Source organism: Talpa occidentalis, unplaced genomic scaffold, assembly GCF_014898055.3.
Source record: "Talpa occidentalis isolate TD23 unplaced genomic scaffold, MPIMG_talOcc4v2.1 talOcc4.6, whole genome shotgun sequence".
NCBI classification, from domain to species: Eukaryota; Metazoa; Chordata; class Mammalia; order Eulipotyphla; family Talpidae; genus Talpa; species Talpa occidentalis.
Genome location: NW_023604972.1, coordinates 94572564 through 94595053, shown reverse-complemented (window position 1 = coordinate 94595053; position 22490 = coordinate 94572564). Strand labels below are relative to the sequence as shown.

At 36.4% G+C, this 22490-nt stretch overlaps 1 protein-coding gene across 2 annotated transcripts in view; it reads right to left on the bottom strand.

The window, feature by feature from the left end:
* Nucleotides 1-22490, bottom strand: part of ZFYVE16 (zinc finger FYVE-type containing 16) — a 45003-nt gene that overhangs the window by 2675 nt on the left and 19838 nt on the right. For both annotated transcript variants that reach the window (XM_037530814.2, XM_037530813.2), the window contains 11 exons: nucleotides 21665-22043; nucleotides 18802-18924; nucleotides 17915-18070; nucleotides 17118-17342; nucleotides 13171-13253; nucleotides 11155-11259; nucleotides 10658-10805; nucleotides 8976-9056; nucleotides 5753-5915; nucleotides 4812-4917; nucleotides 3745-3912 (listed from right to left, as the gene is read on the bottom strand). In XM_037530814.2, coding sequence (XP_037386711.1) covers nucleotides 3745-3912; nucleotides 4812-4917; nucleotides 5753-5915; nucleotides 8976-9056; nucleotides 10658-10805; nucleotides 11155-11259; nucleotides 13171-13253; nucleotides 17118-17342; nucleotides 17915-18070; nucleotides 18802-18924; nucleotides 21665-22043 — 1737 coding nt within the window. The remainder of the gene's footprint in view (nucleotides 1-3744; nucleotides 3913-4811; nucleotides 4918-5752; nucleotides 5916-8975; nucleotides 9057-10657; nucleotides 10806-11154; nucleotides 11260-13170; nucleotides 13254-17117; nucleotides 17343-17914; nucleotides 18071-18801; nucleotides 18925-21664; nucleotides 22044-22490) is intronic.

The window sequence follows — 22490 nt, the reverse complement described above, 5'->3', positions numbered from 1 at the left end:
AAAAAAAAAAAAAAAAATCTTGTTAAGCCAATCTTAAAAGTGAGTAATCTCGTTTAGTTCAGCAGATAAATATAAACTATTAAAAAACATTCAGTTTAGGCATATTAAGAAAATCTTGATTTTTTTTAATAAAACATTTTCCATTCTATATTTCTTCTATCCATCTACTATAAAATAATTCTCTCTCTTACAAATATAAAAATTGAAAATTGCCACTAATTCCTAGCTTAGGTTCCTCTCAATGAACATGGAAACCACTGGAGGGGAGAAGTTTTGAATAATTACCAATATGACTTAAATAAAAACCCTTTGTCCGGGTACAATTTAATAAGGTTAAAAACTAAGTCCCCCCTCCTGGCCCAGCAGGCAGTTTTTTTTTTTGGGGGGGGCAGGTGGAGAGCTTGACTAGATAAGAGAATTTAAGGTTGCCTTGGGGACAAAACCGTAAGACAGACCACCATGACCAGAAAAACCAGCTCAGCTTTAGAAATGCAGTAGCAGAGGCAAGGACATGTTTCTGTGTCAAAGGGTGGGGCCCCAAGACCAGACATCCCAGCAGATAACTGATACACACTGGCACCTCAAATAAGAAAGCCCATAAAAACAAAGTATGAAAGAAAGCCTCAAGTTTTCCTTTGTAAGCAGACTTTGCCTCACCTACTGTTTCTCTTAGCACTTTATTTCAATAAATCCACCTTTTCTTTGACGCATTCCATCTCTGGTGAATTCTTTCACCCCTGCACCTCTGGCCTCACCCTGATATTTCTCCCAAGTACACACATGGTACTAAGACAAATCTATTTAAAAAGTTTGAAATAGTTTTTGTAATACTTAATATTTAAAGTTAATGTTGCTGGTGAAAATTCTATTTTTAACACATTTGACTGAAAGATATTAACAGTGTTTTCTTAAATAACAAATGATAGATGGTTCCTTGGAAAAGAAGTTTTTTTAAATGAGATGAAAATGTAAGTTCTTCTATCCAACAAGAACTGTGTTATCCAAAACACATGCAATTTGCAGCAACATGGATGGCGCTGGAAGGGATCATGCTCAGCGAAATAAGCCAGAAAGAAAAAGAAAAATACCGGATAGTCTCACTCATAGCAGGAATCTAGAAAATTTAAATAAGGGACCAGGAAAATGAATAACTATAAGAAAGTGAAAATCAAAATCAACAAAAAACTATGAACCAGAGACATTTTTTGGGGGGTGGGGGGGTGGGAGGGGAGGGATTGGGGTCAGAATGGGGGGGTTGCAATATAACACGTACTGGCTGGAGAAAAACAAACTTCCAGCACATGCACTCACTTACATTTAACCATTCTTTTTTTTTTTTTTAAGATTTATTTATTTTTATTTTATACAAGCATTGGGTACAGTCAGAAGCACAGGAGGGTGAGAGAATTCACCAGAGTCAGAGCGGAGAGTAGAGCAGGCAGACTGACGAAGTACACTGCTGAGGGGAGGAGCGGGCGGCACGAGAGGTCTGCGCGCCATGCGGGACCCTCCTCCGGTGGCCGGGGAGCAGCCGGGGATTGAACCAGCGCTGCAGAGGCTGCGGGCAGCTTCGCAACCCAGCGCTCAACCGCTGCGCCACCGGGGAGGCCCCATTTAACCATTCTTACGAAGAATTGCTTTGAAGTCTATTATACTGGATGTATAAACAATTACAAAATATATAAAACTATCAGCTATGAATTGAAAGTTCAAAGAAAAACAAATGGTTCTTAGATGTAAAATGATCATCACTTGCTATAAGAAAAGTACACATTAAAATAATGTTGGAGTACCATTTTCACCAGTCAAATTGGCAAAGTTCCAAGTTAAGACGAAACCTTATGAAGCTCGCTGCAGCCACTGCAGCACAAGTTCAATTCCAGGCCAGGGAGCTGCCCACATAGAGCAGCAGACCTCTCCCTGACTCACCCACTGCTCCCCTCAGCAGTGTATTTCAGTCAGTCTGCCTGTTCTGTTCCCCACTCTGTCTCTGATGAATCCTCTCACCCCTCACAACTCTGGTCTGTACCCCAGTTCATGTATGTATAAATAAATAAATCTTTTTTAAAAAGTTTGATCACATACCATTCTGATGGAATGTGGGGGAAAACTCTTTCACAAAATGTGATAAAAATAAATCTCTGAGACAATAGAATATCTATTGAATACATATGTGGACCTGGCAATTCTCTCCCAGGACATACTTTTTGTAAACTCATATTTAGGCAAAAGCAAAACACTTTGGAGGTTCTAGCAGGGAGCGCAGCTACTCATATACCCTGAACTGAAGACCGGTCCGTCTCTATTCGGGGAAGGCAGCCCTCTTCGACCCAGCGCGCAGCTTCGGGAGGGACGCACATGGAGCGGTGAGGGAGGAAGGGGACACCCGCCTAGCCAGCCAGATCAGCCGAATCAACCCTGGCGATCAATGGGGTGACAGATGTCGCAGCCAGATCGCCCTCACATCCAAAAGCAAAACACTTTGGACAACCTAAACAGCTGGATGCCAATCAATACATACCAAATACACATAAGACTAGTTAAATAAATTATGGTATATTTATGTACACAATTATTCCTATGCAACAGTAAAAAAGAATACAAATGTATACTATCTTAATAAGGTATCTTTAAAAAACATGGCAAAATGTAAAGGAAGGGGAAAACGACATACACATTATTTGTTTTACACATGCCTAAAGCCACAAAGAATATATAAAAACATGACTGCCTGACCAGGAAAGGAAGATGAGGGGTGAGTATGGAGATAGACTGTAGAATTGGAAATCAAGGGTAAAAAGGAGATCTTTCTAGGGCTGTTACTTTATACACAGTGCAGCACTACAAGCCATGGCTAGTCTATGGGGAACCATTTACATTCTAGCCTGGAGTTAGTATCTCCAGGGCCACCAATTATACAGATGAAAATGAAAACTGCTCTCTGAATATGTCCAGAGAACAAGTCTTGTCTTTTATATATATATATGATCTTTGGTACTTTTAAATCACACGAATATAGAATCTAATCAAGAGTAAATAAATTTTAAAACCTACTTATCGAACAGATTGTTGTGGGGCAAGGGTCAGAACACTATGGCCTGTGGGCCTATGTGGCCCACCAATTATTTCTGTAAACAAAGATTCACTGGAACTCAGATGAGTTTATTAATTTACAGTTTATGTTATCGATGGCTGCTTTTGAGTTGAACAGTTTTTAAAAAAATAAAAAAAATCATTTAGGGCCTCCCTGGTGACATAAGGGATTAAGATGCAACCTATGAAGCTGTCTGCAGCCAGTGCAGCACGAGTTTGATCCTCTGGCCCGCCAGGAGCAACCCACATGGGGCAGCAGACATCTCCTGACTCACCCGTTGTTCCCCTCAGCAGTGTACTTCGGACAATCTGCCTGTTCTGTTCCCCACTCTGTCTCTGGTGAATCCTCTCACCCCTCTGCATCTCTGGCCTGTACCCTAGCTCTTGTATGCATAAATAAATAAATCTTAAAAAAATATCATTTAGCCCACAAAGCTTAATATAGTTTCTGTCTAGCCTTTTACCACAAAAGTTTGCTGACCCCTATTGAGGAAATTAAATGAAATAATATATATGTAGTGTGTAGTACACATTAATAGGCAACAAATTTCTGTTCTCTTCATTCATCTGAAAATAAAAGGTTAGAGAAAACATTTTCAGTATTTTAACATAATATTCATTTCAAAAACAAACCACAAAAATATGGCTCACCATATCAGTATCAATGGAAACTCTGAGGCCAATTTTATTCATTCCATTATTCTTTAGAGTTTTCAGGTGAGGGCACAGTGCAGCACTACAAGCCATGGCTATTTCTTTTGCGAACTGATAAGGAGTTGCTGAAACAGATAAATCTTGGTCCTTTAGAAAGTAGAACACCTGAAATGTATTTAATTAGGAAACAAGGCAAAATTTAAATTTAAAGTAGCTTTAAAAATATGGTAACAGCTTTCAACTTTATCAATAAAATTCAGTGTTTCTGCCATGAAATTCACTAGTTAAGAGCATATATAGCTTGCTTTATGCTATAAGTTAAAAATTTTAAACCAAAGGCTACGGAACATGGCAGACAGCCAATTTTTTGCCTAAAATTAACCTAACCTATATCAATGAAAGTCTAGTTAGCTCAGTTTAGAAGATAACAATTTGTCCACCCTATAAGATCACCATCCTTTAAAAAGTTAAGCTCGAGCAAAGAAATAATGTTCTACAATTTCTATATCCTATACGGTTTCTATCTTATATGCAAAAAAATCATAAAAAATACATTAAAAACAGATAATATTTACTGCTGTCCAGGAGGAACAATGAGAGGGAGTATGGAGGTGAACCAGGAGGTCGGGAATCTACCAATCTATAGTTACATATCAACTTATATATATATGTGTTAAAAAAAAGGAACTTGTAGAAGTAACTTTCTCACCTCAGATTATAAACTGATGTCAATATTTTATTTTTTTTAAATAGGAGACAAATGAAAATAATATAGTCAAACAGCCTACTAGTGTACAAAGATGGCAGCTGCCAAAACTTAACTATCGGCTATCAGGCAGGACCACAACACAGTGGCTTGAAATCAGCCTATGGAAATCCAAATCCAGTGTATGAAAGGCAGATTGGTACAGAAATGTGTTGAAGGTACAGTGGAAAAAGTGTAAAAAACATCTGTGTATTAAACATTCTGAGGTTGAATACTATGAAATCTCCAAATTAAAAAAAAAAAAAAAACACCCATATCCAGACATAGCATGTAAAGGGAAGAAATCTTTCTCAATTACCTCAGTACATTTTACAATCTTTTCATCATTTTCAAAATCTGCTTCCAGTTTCATTTTTTCACTTGGAAATCCTTGCAATGATATTCCATCCACCGAACTAATAACACTATAGAATAAAACACAATACAGTAGAATTATTAGTACCAAATCTATGAAGTGAATTATTAAATGAATAAATTGAGTAAGGAGAAAAATTATGAAGTTATAAATTAAAAGCAGCAGTAAGAGAACTCAATTACATTCAAAACAATTAAAACTATATTCATTTGCCAAGATTTCTTGATTGTGTAGCAAATTATATCTATTTTTCTCATATGCCCAATTTAGACCTGAGGTTTAAAATACCTTAAATAGTCTCCTAACAGAAAAGCTGTCTCATGAATTTCAAAAATTCTATTTTGGAATCCTTCAGCATTAGCCCTCTTCTTCCTTCTCTGCTCCAGACCCCTTAGCCAATCTCCAAAAAAGAAAAAAAAAAAAATGGGTAACTGAAAAGAGGAAGGAGTGGCAGTAATATTCTGTAAGTCCTCTAATGTATGTAATATTAAATCGGTTGCTTGTATTTCTAGTGAATCAATACAATACAGAATAAACACCCAACGGAAATCTTACCTGACAAAAATAGGTACCAAATGACAGAAAGTGTCTTGCCTTTCTCAGCTTTACATCCAGCCCATACTTCTACACAAAGGATATTTTATCATTGGCCCCCTCCCCAAATGACCACCATTTAATAATTTAGGATCCTGGCCGGAAAAATACACATGAAGCTATATAGGAAAATGTCTGAAAAAACAGACTGTATTCATTAACTGGAATATAGACATTTAAGTTAATGGTGTAGTTCTACATTTATTCATAAATATTAATTTTATTAACAGGATATTTTTACCCCCTCCCATAGCCATCCCAATTATATTTCAGTAACAAAAAATTCCTACCCTTTGTTTCCTTTTTCTTCAGAATCTACCCAGCATATATCCACATATTCTCTGAGGTCTACAGCATCCACTTTTCCACATGTAATTTTAAAGTCTTTTTGTTCTCGCAGAGCTAGCCGCAAGCCATCCATGGTCTCAGGAGTTATTTGTACCATTAAGCCATCTGAAAAGAAGAGTTTTTCACGTTTATTTTACTAAGTATCAATTTGTATCTCTAAGCCATAAAATCTGTTATCAAAATGAACCTATATATCCATTATGAAAAGCACCTCATGTTACAAACATTCATGTTTTGAGGCCTCCCTGGTGGCGCAAGGGGTTAAGACACAGCCTGTGAAGCTGTCCGCAGCCTCTGCAGCAGGAGTTCGATCCCAGGCCAGCCAGGGAGCAACCCACATGGCACAGCAGACCTCTCCTGACTCACCTGCTACTCCCCTCAGCAGCGTACTTCGGTCGAGCTGCCTGTTCTGTTCCCCACTCTGTCTCTGATGAATCCTCTCACCGCCCCCCGCCCCCCACTTCTGGCCTGTACCCCAGCTCTTGTGTGCATAAATAAATCTTAAAAAAAAACAACAAAACAAGATACATGTTTTAAATCATCTGTTAAATCATCCCAATGGTTGTTTACTACTAGAAAATAAGAAAAAATTCACAAGGTTAAGAACTTAATTTCTTTAACAGATTTTAACTGTTTAAGAAAATAAAGGTGAAAACTTCTACTTCTGACTATGATGAGGTAATTAATTCCAAACTAGCCCTGTTATACCAACCAACCATAAAGCTATTCAAAATATATAAGATAGTTGCTTTGGACACTACCAAGAACTGCAATACCAGGATCCCTAAAGGAAAACTCAACAGCTGAGCCCACAATTGTCTATGCTTTCTAGTTTAGATAACTGATACTGACCCATTAAGCCTATACAAGCTCTTCTGGACTGAGGGGTCAATGACAATAGTTTGGGCAAACCTGGAATCTAGTGTCAAGATTAATGGGACACCAGAAGATTGTATGTATTAATGTCCTTTTGAATTCTTGGACTAGAACTGGGTTCACATTAATAGGGTGAGAGTAAGGCCTAACAGAGAAGTCTGAACTTCCATCCCCTTACCCTTCACACCTCCCAACTTGGACACCTGGCAAGGGGAAAGAAACTAGAAGTTAAGGTCAACCAACAATGGCCAATGATTTAATTAATCATGCCTATGTAATCAAACTCCCAATCACTGAAGTTCAGGAAGCATCCTCATTGGTGCTAGAAGAGTGGTAGGCCCAGAGACGGCACGTAATCTGCATGATTCTCTCCTATGCCTTGACATATACAGTGGTTCCTTTATAATAAAAGTTTAAAAAAAAAAAAAAAAGTAAAATGTTTTCTGAGTTCTGTGAGCCATTCTAGCACATTATTATACTTGAAGAAGAGGTGGTGGAAACCCCTGATTTATAGCCAGTTGATCAGAATGAGAGGTCCCAGACTTGACTGTCACCTGACATGAAGGGCAATCTTATGGGACTGAGCCCTTAACCTGTGGGGTATGTGTAAAATATGGGAAATTAATGTCAACACTGTATTGAATTTTTGGACACCCAGTTGGTGTCAGAGCACTGGAGAACTGTTTGGTAAATAGGAAAAAATCCATACATCTGATGTCCAAAGTGATGTGAGTAAAAAAAAATCTCTCCTATTGGCCTGGATTAATTCCTATTCAAATACAGAAAAATGTCACTGGACCCTTACTGTACACAATACCTAAAAATATTTCCAGGTAAGTCAAGGACTTCAGTGCTAAAGGCTAAGTTCTAAAATTTTAGGGACAACCGGAGAATAGCTATTGAGCCACAGGAAAGGTTTTTAAATAAAATATCAATAAATTACATTAAAATAAAGACCTTCCATTAGAAAGACATGATAAGGGGACTTTCTGGTGGCGCAGGGGTTAAAGTCTCAGGACTATCAAGCTATCACCAGCCACTGCAGCATGAGTTTGATACTGGGCCAGGAAGCTCACCCACATGGCGCAGCAGACCTCTCTTGTCTTGCCTGCTGCTCCCCTCAGCAATGTATTTCAGCAGATCCAACTGTTCTACTCCCCACTCTGTCTCTGGTGAAACCTCTTACCCCCCACACCTCTGGCCTATACCCCAGTTCTTATATGCATAAATAAATAAAAATAAATCTTTAAAAAAAAAGACATGATAAAATGGGGAAAATCTACAGTATGTAAAGCTAACTATAAACAAGAAAAAGATAAAACAACAGAAAAATGGGCAAAAGATGTGTAAATATGCATTTCATAGAAAAGGCAATATATTTGTCCAAGATATATGTCACAAAAAATGCTCTACTTATCATGGCATGATAATACTGACATATTCAGAGTTACCTACCAAACTGATACAATTTAAGCAATCTAATACTACATTTGGAGAAGATGTAGATTAATGGGAAATTTTATATATTCTGATGGTAATGTTAATAAATGGGTACAAACCAAACAACTTGGCAATATCTTGTAAAGTTGTACATTTACTAATCTACTGACCAAGAAATTCCACTCCATGTACATACTCTAGAGAAAATCTCAGACATATGCTCAGGGTCCACACATACCAGTAAGTAAATTATTAGCACCACTTTTCCCAAGAGCAAAAAATAGGAAACAATCTAGCTGGCCATAACCAAAAGATGGATAAATTATACATTCACAAAAGAAAATACTTAATAGCAATGAAAATGACTACAGTTGCTGGCAATAACAGCATATATAGACCCAAATATTAGTCATGTTCTACATCCTGGGCTGGGTGGTGATGTCACTTAAGTTTACAGTTCTAGACTTTATAACTTACATATACTCTTTTATGAGTTTCAAATACATTTTTTTAAAGATTTATTTATTTATGCATACAAGAGGTGGAGTACAGGCCAGAGATGCAGGGGGTGAGAGGATTCACCAGAGACAGAGTAGGGAACAGAACAGGCAGACAGACCGAAGTACACTGCTGAAGGAAGCAGCGGGCCAGTCAGGAGAGGTCCGCTGCGCCATGTGGGTTGCTCCCTGGCCAGTCAGGGATCGAACTCATGCTGCAGAGGCTGCGGATTGCTTCTCAGTGCGGTGCTTAACCCCTTGCGCCACCAGGGAGGCCCAGTATCAAATACTTTTTTAAAAGGAAGTGAAAAACATCTTAACATTAAAATAATCTTATAGATGCAACTCTTACCTTCAACTATGCTAGACTTAGCAAGAAATCCTGAAGAAGTCTTTAGAGCACCATTGAATACTACAAAACTTGCACCTGTCACTGATTTAAAAAAACACAACAATTATTTATGTTTTAACCTGATTTCTATTTGTTATATAATATTTATTAAATGTATAAGGTAAATGATGGCACATTTTAAAGTCCTGGATAACTGCTACACCCACACCACTTACAGTAGAGAACTTATTCAAAAACAAATCAAAGAATTGCAAAAATGTATCTCAAATGTTTATATTAATAATCAATGGGCTATTGTACTACTTTAAATACCTGTGTCTGTGTTAGTAAGGGTGTGGGAAATCAAATATCCACTACTGGTGAAAGCTTAAATCAGAACACTCTCTAAGGAGAACTTGATAATTATACATTAAAATTACAAATACATATATATTTTGATGCACCACACCACTTACTGGAACTGATGGCATGTGTTCAAAGTTATTTTTTATCAATAGCCACAGTTTGTTAGCAACAATGTCCATTAATAAGGAAAAATTAAACAATGTACACATGTAAAGTACAAAGTTATATGGAATGTAAAACTTTTTAAATAAACTAACATAGAATAATCTATAAGGTATGTTAACAAAAGAAAAGGCAAGGTATAGAATGAAACAAATGTTATGATTGGTTTTAAAAAACTAAAGAAAGAAGATGGATGTTTATGTGTTTACTTAATTGTACACACACACACACACAAATGTCTCTGAAAGGATATGCAGGAAAGTGGTAACAATGGTTTGGTTGTCTGTGAAGAGGGAGAGAGAAGCTTGGGAGTGAAGGGAGGAAGAGATTTTGCACTACATCTTGAATTTTACACTACATAAATATATATTCAAAAATAAATACTAAATAGTTAAATTTTAATGACAAAAATGTCAATGACATTAATAAGTAAAAAGCAACACAAATGCATAAAGATCTAGTATAAACCCATCTAGTTAACATATTAATATAAGATGTCAACAGCGGCCACATCTTGGCACTTTTCTCTTTTCACTACTTTTGAAAACCTATTTTCCAAGTTTATTAAAAATGAATATATATGAATATATATTACTTTTATAATCAGAGGGAAAAAAGTTAGTGGCCAGAATGTCAGACTATTTAAAATAGATTATATTTTATAATGATGTGTTAATTTTATTAACTCTCCCACTTAACTTTAAATTTATTAGGCCTTCTATTGCAAAGATTTGTAATCACAGTAGTCATTCAGGTAATTTAGCAAAAACTTAGAGTATTATCATTTATATGTGCTACTCACTCCACCCCTAGTCACAGTTTTATAAATCATTCTTCATCCTTACCCATCCTGTGGCCCCCTATGAGGAACTGAAGCAAAGGTAAAAAAACACCTCATCCCAGAGGGAAATTAGTGAAAATAAGACTCCCATTACATGGGATAAAGTAGGCCTGAAAATATCAAATTGCATACAGTGTTCTAGGTCTTAAAACCTAAGGTAGTCCAAGAGAAAAACAAATTAAGAAGCAATTTTTTAATGTTTATATAGCTGTAAATCTAAAGCATTGTTTTTTATCACCATCAATTTAGCAAATGAGGTGAGTGTGTGTGTGTGTTTCCCTTTTGAGAATTCTATTTAGTGAGTCAGCTTTATGGATCAACACCAAAAACTCACCTTTTCTAGGATGGCCAGTGGCGCTGTTGGCCTGTGTTTGATAACCTCCATCATTCTGTACACAGACTAGATGAGAATCTGCTTCTGTGCTAAAACTAGCCCCAATGCTAATGACATGTTCATTAGAAGAATTTATTACTTTCATTACCTGGGAAAAAAACAACAGTCATTTAGAAACACTTCTAACATTTTATGCTTTTATTAGTTACAATAATTCAGTCATATTTCTGAACAGCTTCATAATTATCCCCGAGAATGTGACAGAAACCAATTATTTTAAGACAAAATTATCTCAGTTAATAGAAAAGATAGTAAAGAAAAAAGAATAGGATTAAATTAATCACTTGCTAGGAAACATTTAAAATTTCAAAAATAGTGTATTTTGCTATCTAGATGTCTGATTCAAAATAAATGAAACAGATTTAATCTGACATCTGCTAAGGAAATCTAATGTTTAATAAACATCTTAAAAAGTTGAATAAAGCAATTAGACTTACATCATTGTATTTTTTCCGAGGTATTTTTATGCAGCTTTTCCCCATTTCCATATGAATCAACAGTTGATCTATATTATGCAAGGTATACTGGTAATTTCTAAGGTCCTACATAAAAATGACATTTCCAAAAACCTTATATTACTATCCATGAACATTTGTTATATCTTTAAGAATATTCAACATTTTAAGACTTCTGATATATAACTATCAAAATGCCATTGAGAAAGTAGAACGAACTTAATAAACTAACTAATCCTTCCAGCTATTTCACGTTGAGAGGAAAATCATTCTTAGGAAGAACGCTGCAGTATTTGGGGGCATTCTCTTTTTAGCTATAGCTTGTCCAAAACAGACAAGGTCTTGAAACAAACATGAGTAAAATTAATAGTGAGTCCATTGAAGTAAGTTTCTGTGGTAACAGGTAAAGACAAAAATACAGAAATTGGAGGTGAAAGGGAACCTGATAAATCATCTAATCTAATCATTCCTATTATAAATGAGGAAATTTAGGTTCAATTTGTCAAAAATTACCATCTGAATGACTTTGGGGTGCTTCTACTAAAATTTCCAAAGCTCCACCAATTGTGCAGATCTCATATTAACTAAAAGTATAAGAACTGCAGAATTAAAAACAATTAAAATCAAGAACACATAAAGTATGATACGATGTTCTAAAAAGAAATTCAGCAAAACAGCTCATTAATATGAATTACTAAATTAAAACAAAAATACAAATGCATAAAATTTGCTATAAAAAATTTAAAAAATAACTGTAATACTGTGATTTAGATAAAATAATGTAGTTTGGTAATTTAGATGGCCAAAGTATCTATTTCTCATACATATTTGGCTTTCATCCACAGTACCAGGCTCAAAGTTCCCAAAGTGTTAGAATTTCTTAAGTGCTGTGGTTGATAAAAAGGTACTTATTGTTATGCTAATGAAGGTAACTTTTGGGAAACTCCCGAAGTCAAGGGTTGGTTACCAGGGAAAGTAACTTGAAAATAACTTGAATAAAGATTGGAACTTCCAATCCTCCCCTGACCCATACCAGCTCTAAGGGGAGGGGCTGGAGATTGAGTTCAATTGCCAATAGCCAATGAGTTAATCAATCATGCCTACCTAATGAAGTATTCCTAAAGCCCAAAAAGAGGGACTATGGGGCCTCCCTGGTGGCTCAAGGGGTTAAGCACCGCACTATGAAGCAATCCACAGCCTCTGCAGCACGAGTTCAATCCCCAGCCGGCCAGGGAGAAACCCACATGGCGCAGCAGACCTCTCCTCTCTCGCCTGTTGCTCCCCTCAGCAGTGTATTTCGGTCAATCTGCCTGTTCTGTTCCCCACTCTGTCTCTGATGAATCCTCTCTCACACACTCCTCCACCCCCCCCCCCGCCAATCTCTGGCCTGTATCCCAGCTCTTATATGCATAAAAAAATAAATCTTTAAAAAAAAAAAAAAAAAGAGGGACTATGGAGAGCTACCCAGTTCGCCAACAAATGGAGATTTGGGAAGAATGTTATGCCTGGAGAAGGTATGGGAGCTCCCAGCTTCTTCTCCATACCTTGCCCTATTCCATCTGGCTGTTGATTTGTAGTATCCTTTGTAATAAATCAATGACCTGGTCAGTAAATGGGCTTCCTGAATGTTGTTTATGATTCTAGTAAATTAATGCAACTTGAGACGAGTGTCCTGGGAATCTCTGATTTATAGCCAGTCAGAAAAGCACAAATAATAATCTGTGCTTGCAACTGGCACCTGAAGTGTGAGGAGGAGATTACTGGAACATTAGGTCTCTAGCTACCTGGACAGAAGCACAGGCAAACACCTGGGGCTTAAAGTGAAGGGCAGTATTGGGAGACTGAGCCCATAACCTGCAGAATCTGGTTAGATGTCAAAATTGAGGTGAATTTTCAGAGACCCCTACCTCAATAAACCCTGGTTGAAACTGGTCCTTGCAAAACACTAAAAAGCAGTAACAATATAAGAACACGCAATAAAATAATCCAATTACTCACAACAAGTAAGTTCATAATAGTGTGTCCTATTTCTCCAAAAAGGGGTTTTCGGCCTCTGACACTTGTTAAAGGAGCAGGATATGCTATATATATAAGAAAAGAAAATGGATTACTGTCAACAACAACAAAAAATATATATATTTTAATTAATTATCTTTAATTCTCAGTTTTCAAACATTATGGATATATACCACCCAGCCAGTACTTTGGAGAAACTGAGAAATGAGAATAATATAGTGCATCTACTAGATGCTACACTAAACTGCAAACTTTACATACACTATTTTATTTAAACCCCATTTTTAAGTCTATGCCTACTTTTATGTCTATGCCTACTTTACAAATGGGAAAGTAGAAACACAATAAACTTGCTTGTAGTGATTAAGTTAATCCTAGTGAAACAGATTTGAAACTGGACTTCTCTGATTCTAAAGCATTTAATCTCTTCATTATATGTATTTCCACAAAATTCTGACAGCAGGAAAATAACAGTGATTAGCTAAACCCCTTTATAAAATTATGTCAGTTAAAAGAAAAGCATGGGGCCTCCCCAGTGGCACAGCGGGTTGAGCACAGCACTGTGAAGCTGTCCACAGCTTCCCCACCATGGGTTTGATCCCCTGCCAGCCAGGGAGATTCCCAAATGGGCGGCAGACCTCTCCTGTCTCACCTGTTGCTCCCTTCAGCAGTGCACTTCCGTCCTTCTGCCTGTTCTGCTCCCTGCTCTGTCTCTGATGAATTCTCTCACCCTCCCACGCCTCTGGCCTGTACCCCAGTGCTTGTATAAATAAATAAATCTTTTTTTTTAAAAAAAAGAGAAGCATGAAGACTTAGATTTCTAAGGCATTAGTAATGAATGTTCAATTGTGCTAGTTTATGAGTAGTAGAAAACTTACAGTGTTTAAGTTAATATGATTAAAAGAAGTATTGGGAGTCAAAGACATCAAAGCAGAGAAACAACATAGAATCAACCTGTCACCAAACTACTCTTTATTTTTTAAAAAATTATTTTATTTTATATAATTCTTATATCATTTTTGCACAATGTATGCATTTTCATTTTTGTTATATTCCCCATACAATTGCACCCTCCCTTATTATGACCCTAATCCTTCCTCTCCCTGCTCCCTCCCCCTGCCATAGTGTGTCTCTAGTTTACAGCTGCTTGTTGATTCTGATTTTTACTTTGTATTAAAATACAAAGTATTTTGTATTTTGGTCCCTTATTTAGGTTTTCTAAATTCCTGCTCAGTGAGACCATCCGGTACTTTTCTTTTTCTTTCTGACTTATTTCCCTGAGCATGATCCCTTCTAGCTCCATCCATGTTGCTGCAAATTGCATGTGTTTATCTTTTTTGATTGCTGAGTAATATTCCATTGTGTATATGTACCACATCTTCTTGATCCAGTCATCTATTTTTGGGCATTTGGGTTGTTTCCATAACTTAGCTATTGTAAATAGTGCTGCTATAAACATAGGGGCACAGGTGCCCTTTGGAATTAATATTTCTGTGTCATTTGGCAAACTACTCTTTTTCTAGGGTACTATAAATATTGTGTACAAACAGGGAAAAGATACCCTACTGACAATGCAGCAGAGTCTCTGAAAGAAAAAGGAGGTAAGACCATTCCTATGATAAGATTACATTTTTAAACGTTCAGTTATCATTTTAGATCACATGCAAACAAAACTCTCTAATACCTGTTATACAACTATACTTCCTAAAAATTCTAAGAAAACACTTGAAGTTATCTATTTTAAGAACTTAAGTGAAAGTAACTCACATCTTTGTTATTACACACATATTTTGCAGTTTAAAAAAAAAGGAAACTAAGTTATTTGGAGAAGAGAGGGCACAGAATGGGAATACTTTATTAAGACACTAGTGTTAAAAGATATTAAAATGATGAAGGATATGATTAAGGTAAATGCTAATGTTTTTTACTTCATCAATTTATGAATGAGGGAGCATCATTTGCAACCTGATAATTTTATTTAAAAACACTTTTTAAAGGTAATGGGTTAGGGGCCTCCCCGGTGGCGCAGCGGTTGAGCGCTGGGTTGCGAAGCTGCCCGCAGCCTCTGCAGCGCTGGTTCGATCCCCGGCTGCTCCCCGGCCACCGGAGGAGGGTCCCACATGGTGTGCAGACCTCTCCTGCCGCCCGCTGCTCCCCTCAGCAGTGTACTTCGGTCCTTCTGCCTGCTCTGCTCCCCACTCTGGCTCTGGTGAACTCTCTCATCCTCCCGCGCTTCTGACTGTACCCAGTGCTTGTATAAATAAATAAATAAATAAATAAATAAATAAATATTAAAAAAAAAAAAAAGGTAATGGGTTAGAATGACATTCTGTCAGAATTACAAAGGGACCTCACAAACCAACATTCAGTGATATTCTAATATAATGATGTGTTGTTTCTAATGAGACAAATGATAAAAACATAAAAGGGTAGATAATCCCCATTTAAAGTTACTAATTTCAGACAGTTATTTCAGGATTTAACCGTGGGATTCTACTTTTGCCCAGTGTAAATTATCTCTGTAACAAAGTATACACACATATTACATTTTCAAGTTTATGTATAAAGAGGCATGAGCACCTGTAACATCAAACTGCTAGTCTAAAATCCATTAAACATAAAGAACTTAGAAAACAGCTCAAACTAGTTAATTTCTAACTATCACAGGTGATTTGCCCTCATTACCACTAAATAATTAGGATAGCTGTGTAGTTCCAACCCCTGTGATCTTGAGAGAAAAACAGCCTTGGTCTCCACAGTGCTACTGGCCAAATTTACAGACCACATGCTCTATGATAACTTAAGATTAGCTAGTATATTCACCTAAACTACCATACAAATAGCATTTGAATATTAAGCTGAAGGGATGAAATACTGACTCAAAATGAAATTTCTTAGGTTACCTTTTGCAAAATTTAATAGCATTGCATAGTTAGGTCCCAATGGTGAGTACCCACCAACCTCACCAGGGTTTAATAATAAAAGTTGCCAAATAGAGATATTTAAATGAAATTATCTCTTTCACTTAATTTGTTCACAATAACAGTCACTTCTATAACTTCCCTACATTTAATTTTCCTCTAAGAAACTATTATATTAAAATCAAATGAATCAAATTTTATTAGATGTGCTGTACCTCAATAAATGCAATAAATTACTTCCTGAAAAAAGTCAGGAATAAAGTGTGAGAATTCAAAAAAGGTTAATAATACAAATGACTTCAACTTAGAAAGAATAACAAACATTAACCTGGGTCATGTCACAACTTTAGTATATCTAGCTGTGTCACTATGACTATGTAAATAGTCATAGTAAATATACACTATGTAAATATACACAAACAAAAACACATATATACAAATACACAAATGATAGCATACATCACTTTTGGATGATGAACTAAATGTCAGGAACAGAAAACTAGGAAAAAAAACTTCAAGCTTATCAAAGATGCTATCAAATTATTTCTCTTCCTAAAAATACTAAAATCTTGATGATTATAGTTAGTAAATGAAAGCAATTTCACGTGATAATCCAAAAATCCTCATGTTTGCTTCTATAACATACATAGATTGAGAAGAGACAATAATTTGCCTAATTTGCCTTTCTAATAATAGGCAATATAACAAAATGAACCCCCTATAGTACACAATTATATGAAAACTTTTCAGGATTTTCTGTATTTTGTTCTAAAATTTAAAAAAAAATTTATGATAAGTTAATATAATTATGAGCATCTAGACCCTTCTTGCTATTCCAAAGTTGTCTAGACTAATTTGGTAGTAGAGGGAAGTTGTTTTGGAATTTTTAAGTACAATGAAATAAAAGTAGTGCCATTAATCCATCAAAAACTGATTCTAATGATCCCTGAAAATCTTACTTTACATTCAACAAATTTAGCCTACATACCTTATTATTATAAAACTTACCTTTATATTCTGCACCCAGTCTTAACATTAAACGCATAGGAAAAACCTTTGCCCAAGGAATCTCTAGCTTCTGGATAAGAATTCCACAAAGAAAAGGATTACTTGGTAATGGCAGATCATCAAGTTTCTGAAAAGTAGGTGTAATAAACAGGAATCCTCCATGATCCTTGCTGTTGAGAAAACTCTCAGTAAAGGTAATATTGTTCAAATTTTCTATGTATTTTCCTGGAAATAAAATCATTAATAAAAAAGGCCTTAAGTTGTTTTGAAGAGAAATACTGAGTTTAAATGTCCCATTATAAACTTTCCTAAGAAAAAAGCAATGTGGTATATTATGTTTCTTATTTCTACTCTTGATAAAGCACCTATTAAATACCTTCTGTGCACACAGCTCAGTTATTCTTAAGAATGAGGACAGTGAACAAAAATTTAAAAATGTTTCCAACCACAGGTGTTTTTAAATTTTTCTTCTTACTGCACAGTTAAGTGAAAAATTGTCATATCCCTCCAATCTTTTATAGATGGTAAGAAAAGAATGTAGACATGTTAGGAAAAAAGTCAAGAAGAAAATATATTCACTTTTTTTAATTAAAAAAAAAAAAAAAAACCCTGAGTAAAGACACAAATTACATGAAATACTAGCTTTAAAGAGACTAAAAACGATGACTACATCTTTTAAGAAATCAATAATCTCATCACAAAATAAATCTTTAGTATGATACTTAGAGCTGAAAGTATAAACACCTTAATTAATATAGCTGTCCCCTAGCTGAAAAATTCAAAATAAAATGCTGTACCTTTTACAGCATCCTTATATATGGTGATAAACAGTCTGAAGATGTCCTTAGGAATAGTATCTTCATTTGGCAAACATAACAACAGAATAATAATTTCTGCCTGTCCCAAGCCATGCAATCCGTTGGTTGAGAAGTACCAATATCTGTCTGAGGAATCTTAAATGATAAAAGCATACAACTATAATGTGGACTAACCAAAAAAACTAAATATAATTGTCTTTTGCATGAGGCAGAGCTTTTCAAATTCCTATTTTCCCAAGAACTTTAACTTGACTTGTATACAATTAAAGAAAAAAAGGGAAACAATGAAAGACCCTTATGGTGTCAATTAATAAATAACTTTAAAGTAAAAGATACACCAATATGCTGAAATGTAGTGGAGTAAGAATCAGGTCAGTTTCAAAGAGAATGAAAAGTTGGTATAGATTCATTGTTGAGTACTGATGTTTGTTTATTATTAAGGATTATTCTCTACTTCCAATTTAGGTAGGTCCTATGTCATTTACTTTAAAACTGTCTTATTGTAACTAAATCAGGATTCTTGCTTTTAAAAATTATCTAAAAGCTGTATGAAACACAATCAACTATATCATTAGCATCAAAATTCAGATTAGCTATTAGTTAATAACCTTAAGCAAGGATTCACTAGGGACACTAGTTTAAATCTGTAAGCTTACCAAAAAAAAAAAAAAATCTGTTAAGCTTATATTTCAAATCCCAGTGAATATAAATTTGCAAAACTTATTTACAGTTATACCTGGCTTAAAAACAACCAATATCCAACACTGTTTATTTCTCATAGGTGTCAGTCAAAACCTAACCTGAAGATGTAAATAATTCAGAAATCCTGCTCACCAATTAGGTAAAGTAAGGTGAATCATACTTACAAAATACTAACTTGACATTCACAAGCAGATTAGCATTTAGGACAAATGTAACAGGACCAAAACCTTCATCTTCAAAAAGGGAAAGGATTTGCTCATGAGATGGGTGTTCTTCAACTACAGGCACTAAACCATGAAAACAATGTATTAGAATATATGTGACTTCCTGCTATGTTAATATTCTAATATTAATTAAATAAATGTGATTTCCTTTCTCTTTCAATAAAAAAGATTTATAAATCCACTACATTGATCAAATCTTTTTTAAAAGCATATTTTATAAACTCGATACCCTAAACCACCACTACTCATTTAACTTTACTATTTACATAAAGATATTAATATGTAATACATATAAATCATTATAGTAGACATGCAAGCATGTTGATTAAATAGCACACTTACACCATTTTAGCAACTTTAAAATGTTAAAACAAGCAATCTTTTTTTTTTTTAAAGAGGCATGTATTTTTATTTTTTTATTTATTTGTTTGTTTGTTTGTACATACACTGGGTAGAGTCAGAAGCGTGGGAGGGTGAGAGAATTCACCAGAGCAAGAGAGGGGAGCAGAGCAGGCAGAAGGACCGAAGTACACTGCTGAGGGGAGCAGCGGGCGGCAGAAGTCTGCGAGCCATGTGGGACCCTCCTCCAGTGGCCGGGGAGCAGCCGGAGATCGAACCGGTGCCGCAGAGGCCGCGGGCAGCTTCGCAACCCAGCGCTCAACTGCTGCGCCACCGGGGAGGCCCCAAAACAAGCAATCTTTAAAGTGGAGTCTAACATCTGAAGAGGTATGAACCTATACCCCCCAAGTTATATACAAATACTGTAAACCAAGATAACCTCAATGCAAGTAATACAATTAAAAAAAAGGAAGTGGATCTAGTTTGCCAGCTGCTCCTATTACAAATTCTAAAATGTACCATTCTGACTCTGAAAGTAATCTAGACCCATGCTGTACATGCTGTTTGCTATCATACATCCTCTATCAGTGACATGTAGAGGAAAAAAAAAATAATAATCAAATTATGACTGACATGCAAAGAACTGGGCTTAAGGTATTTTTGTCACTGCTAGGTTCATGAACTAGCTCCCACTAACAAAACAGATCCTATGCATTTTTTTTTAAGATTTATTTATTTAGGGCCTCCATGGTGGCGCAGGCGGTTGAGCGCAGTGCTGTGAAGCTGTCTGCAGCCTCTGCAGTGCCGGTTCAATCCCCTCTGGCCTCAGAGCAACCCACATGGCAAGCAGACCTCTCATGTCTCGTCCACTGCTCCCCTCAGCAGTGTATTTTGTCAGTTTGCCTGTTCTGTTCCCCGCTCTGTCTCTGGTGAATTCTCTCACCCTCCCGCGCATCTGGCCTGTACCCCAGCTCGTGTATAAATAAATCTTTCTTTAAAAAAAAAAGATTTATTTATTTATGCATACAAGAACTGGGGTACAGGCCAGAGATGTTCAGGGGGGAAGGGGGAGAGAATTCACCAGGGACAGAGTGGGGAGCAGAACAGGCAGACTGACTGAAATACACTGCTGAGGGGAGCAGCGGGCAAGTCAGGAGAGGGCTTATGCGCCATGTGGGTAGCTCCCTGGCTGGGGATCAAACTCATGCTGCAGTGGCTGGGGATAGCTTCATAGGTTGCGTCTTAACCCCTTGTGCCACCAGGGAGGCCCAACAGATCCTATACTTTATTCCCCTACATCATCATGAAGAGAAATGATGATTTCATGTTACAGAATACAGCATAGTGCCTGGAGTGGCAGAATGTATCCTAGGAAACCACTCTCAGGTATGAGCTAGCCACAGAATCTCTAGCTTGAAAAGGACCTTAGAGGGCCTCCCCAGTGGCGCAGCGGTTGAGCGCTGGGTTGCAAAGCTGCCCGCAGCCTCCGCGGCGCCGGTTCGATCCCCGGCTGCTCCCCGGCCACTGGAGGAGGGTCCCACATGGCGCGCAGACCTCCCCTGCCGCACGCTGCTCCCCTCAGCAGTGTACTTTGGTCCTTCTGCCTGCTCTGCTCCCCGCTCTGGCTCTGGTGAATTCTCTCACCCTCCTGCGCTTCTGACTGTACCCAGTGCTTGTACAAATAAATAAATAAATCTTTAAAAAAAAAAAAGAAAGAAAAGGACCTTAGAGATTTTCTGTTCTTTTATAAAGTAAACAGGCTCAAAGAGATTAAATAGCATGATTCAAGCCACCCATGTTATAAGTAGAATGAAGAGGAACTAAATATCTAGTTTTCTCAGCAATCCAAGAGTAATTTCTTCAGGCACTATGCTCCTTTAAAAAAAAATGACATGGAGTCAAAACTCTAATATAATGGAAATACTTCTCAGGAATAAAAGTTTATGAGTTTCAATAGTATTAAAGACTTTCTAAATTAGGGACCTATGTGTAATAAATGTGTCAATTCAATTCACATGTTCAAATTGTTTTAGATTTTTTTTTTAAAGATTTATTTATTTATGCATACAAGAGCTGAGGTACAGGCCAGAGGCATAGGGGGGTGAGAGGATTCATCAGAGACAGAGTGGGGAATAGAACAGGCAGACTGACCAAAGTACACTCCTAAGGGGAGCAGCAGGCAAGTCAGGAGAGGTCTGCTGTGCCATGTTGCTCCCTGGCCGGCCGGGGATCGAACTTGTGCTGCAGAGGCTGCGAACAGCTTCATAGGTTGTGTCTTAACCCCTTGAGCCACCAGGGAGGCCCAGATTGTTTTTAAATACTAAGATTTTTTTTATAAACTAAAGTTACAAGCCATGGTACATATTTCAACCAAACTGCGTAATTTTTTTAAAATGCATTTCATACATCATAAACAAAATTCATCAGAATATTCTTTTTTAAATTTAAGTAACTACAATCCTACCTGATCCCTTTTCTCCAGATGCAACCAGAAGAGGGGGCAAGCCGTCTTCATCATTAGGTAGAAGACTAATCTTCTTACAAACATGCTGGTCAACACCACACAATAATCTATAATCTGAAGCACTAACAACAGGTAACTTGTTAACTAAAACACTAGGAGAACTAGATGATTCTTCAATTTCTGCAAATACATTATCATCTAGTGTTGTTAAAGAAGCAGAAGTAGGTAATTCCTCAGTTCCTGTGTTTATAGGCAGTTTTTCCACAGATGTAACCTGAGAAACAGGACTCTGAATTATCTCTTTTCCTGTAATATCTCCTATCTCATTGTCTGGTTTTTCCACTGGAGCAGGATGGGTATGATCCAGTGTGTTTACCTTCTGCAAAATACAGAATAAAAAAAGGTCAGTTCATATTCTCTGTTGAATTATGAACTGCTGATCTCTGTAGGCAAACAAACCTTTTTAATAAGAATAAATAAAGCGAAATGGGCTCAGAAATTCTTATGAAGCCTAATTTGTCAAGAAATGGTACCCTTTTGCTTCTTTAAATTCAGAAGCATAAGTTTCAGCTTTACCATAAGCTAAATGTTTGTTTTAAAATTTTTTGTCAGAAAAATATGGCTTGTATTAGGACAATGAGTTAATTTTTAATTAAAATATTTTCTAAAGTTTAATTTTAATATAGTAAGCAGAACCCAAAAATCTACAGTTCATTGGGATTCTAAACTTTTAATAATACAAGGGGGTTCTGAAACCAAGAAATTTGAGAACTATTGCCTTAAAGACATTAAAAACATTAAAATCTAAAAGACACTCACTGCATTA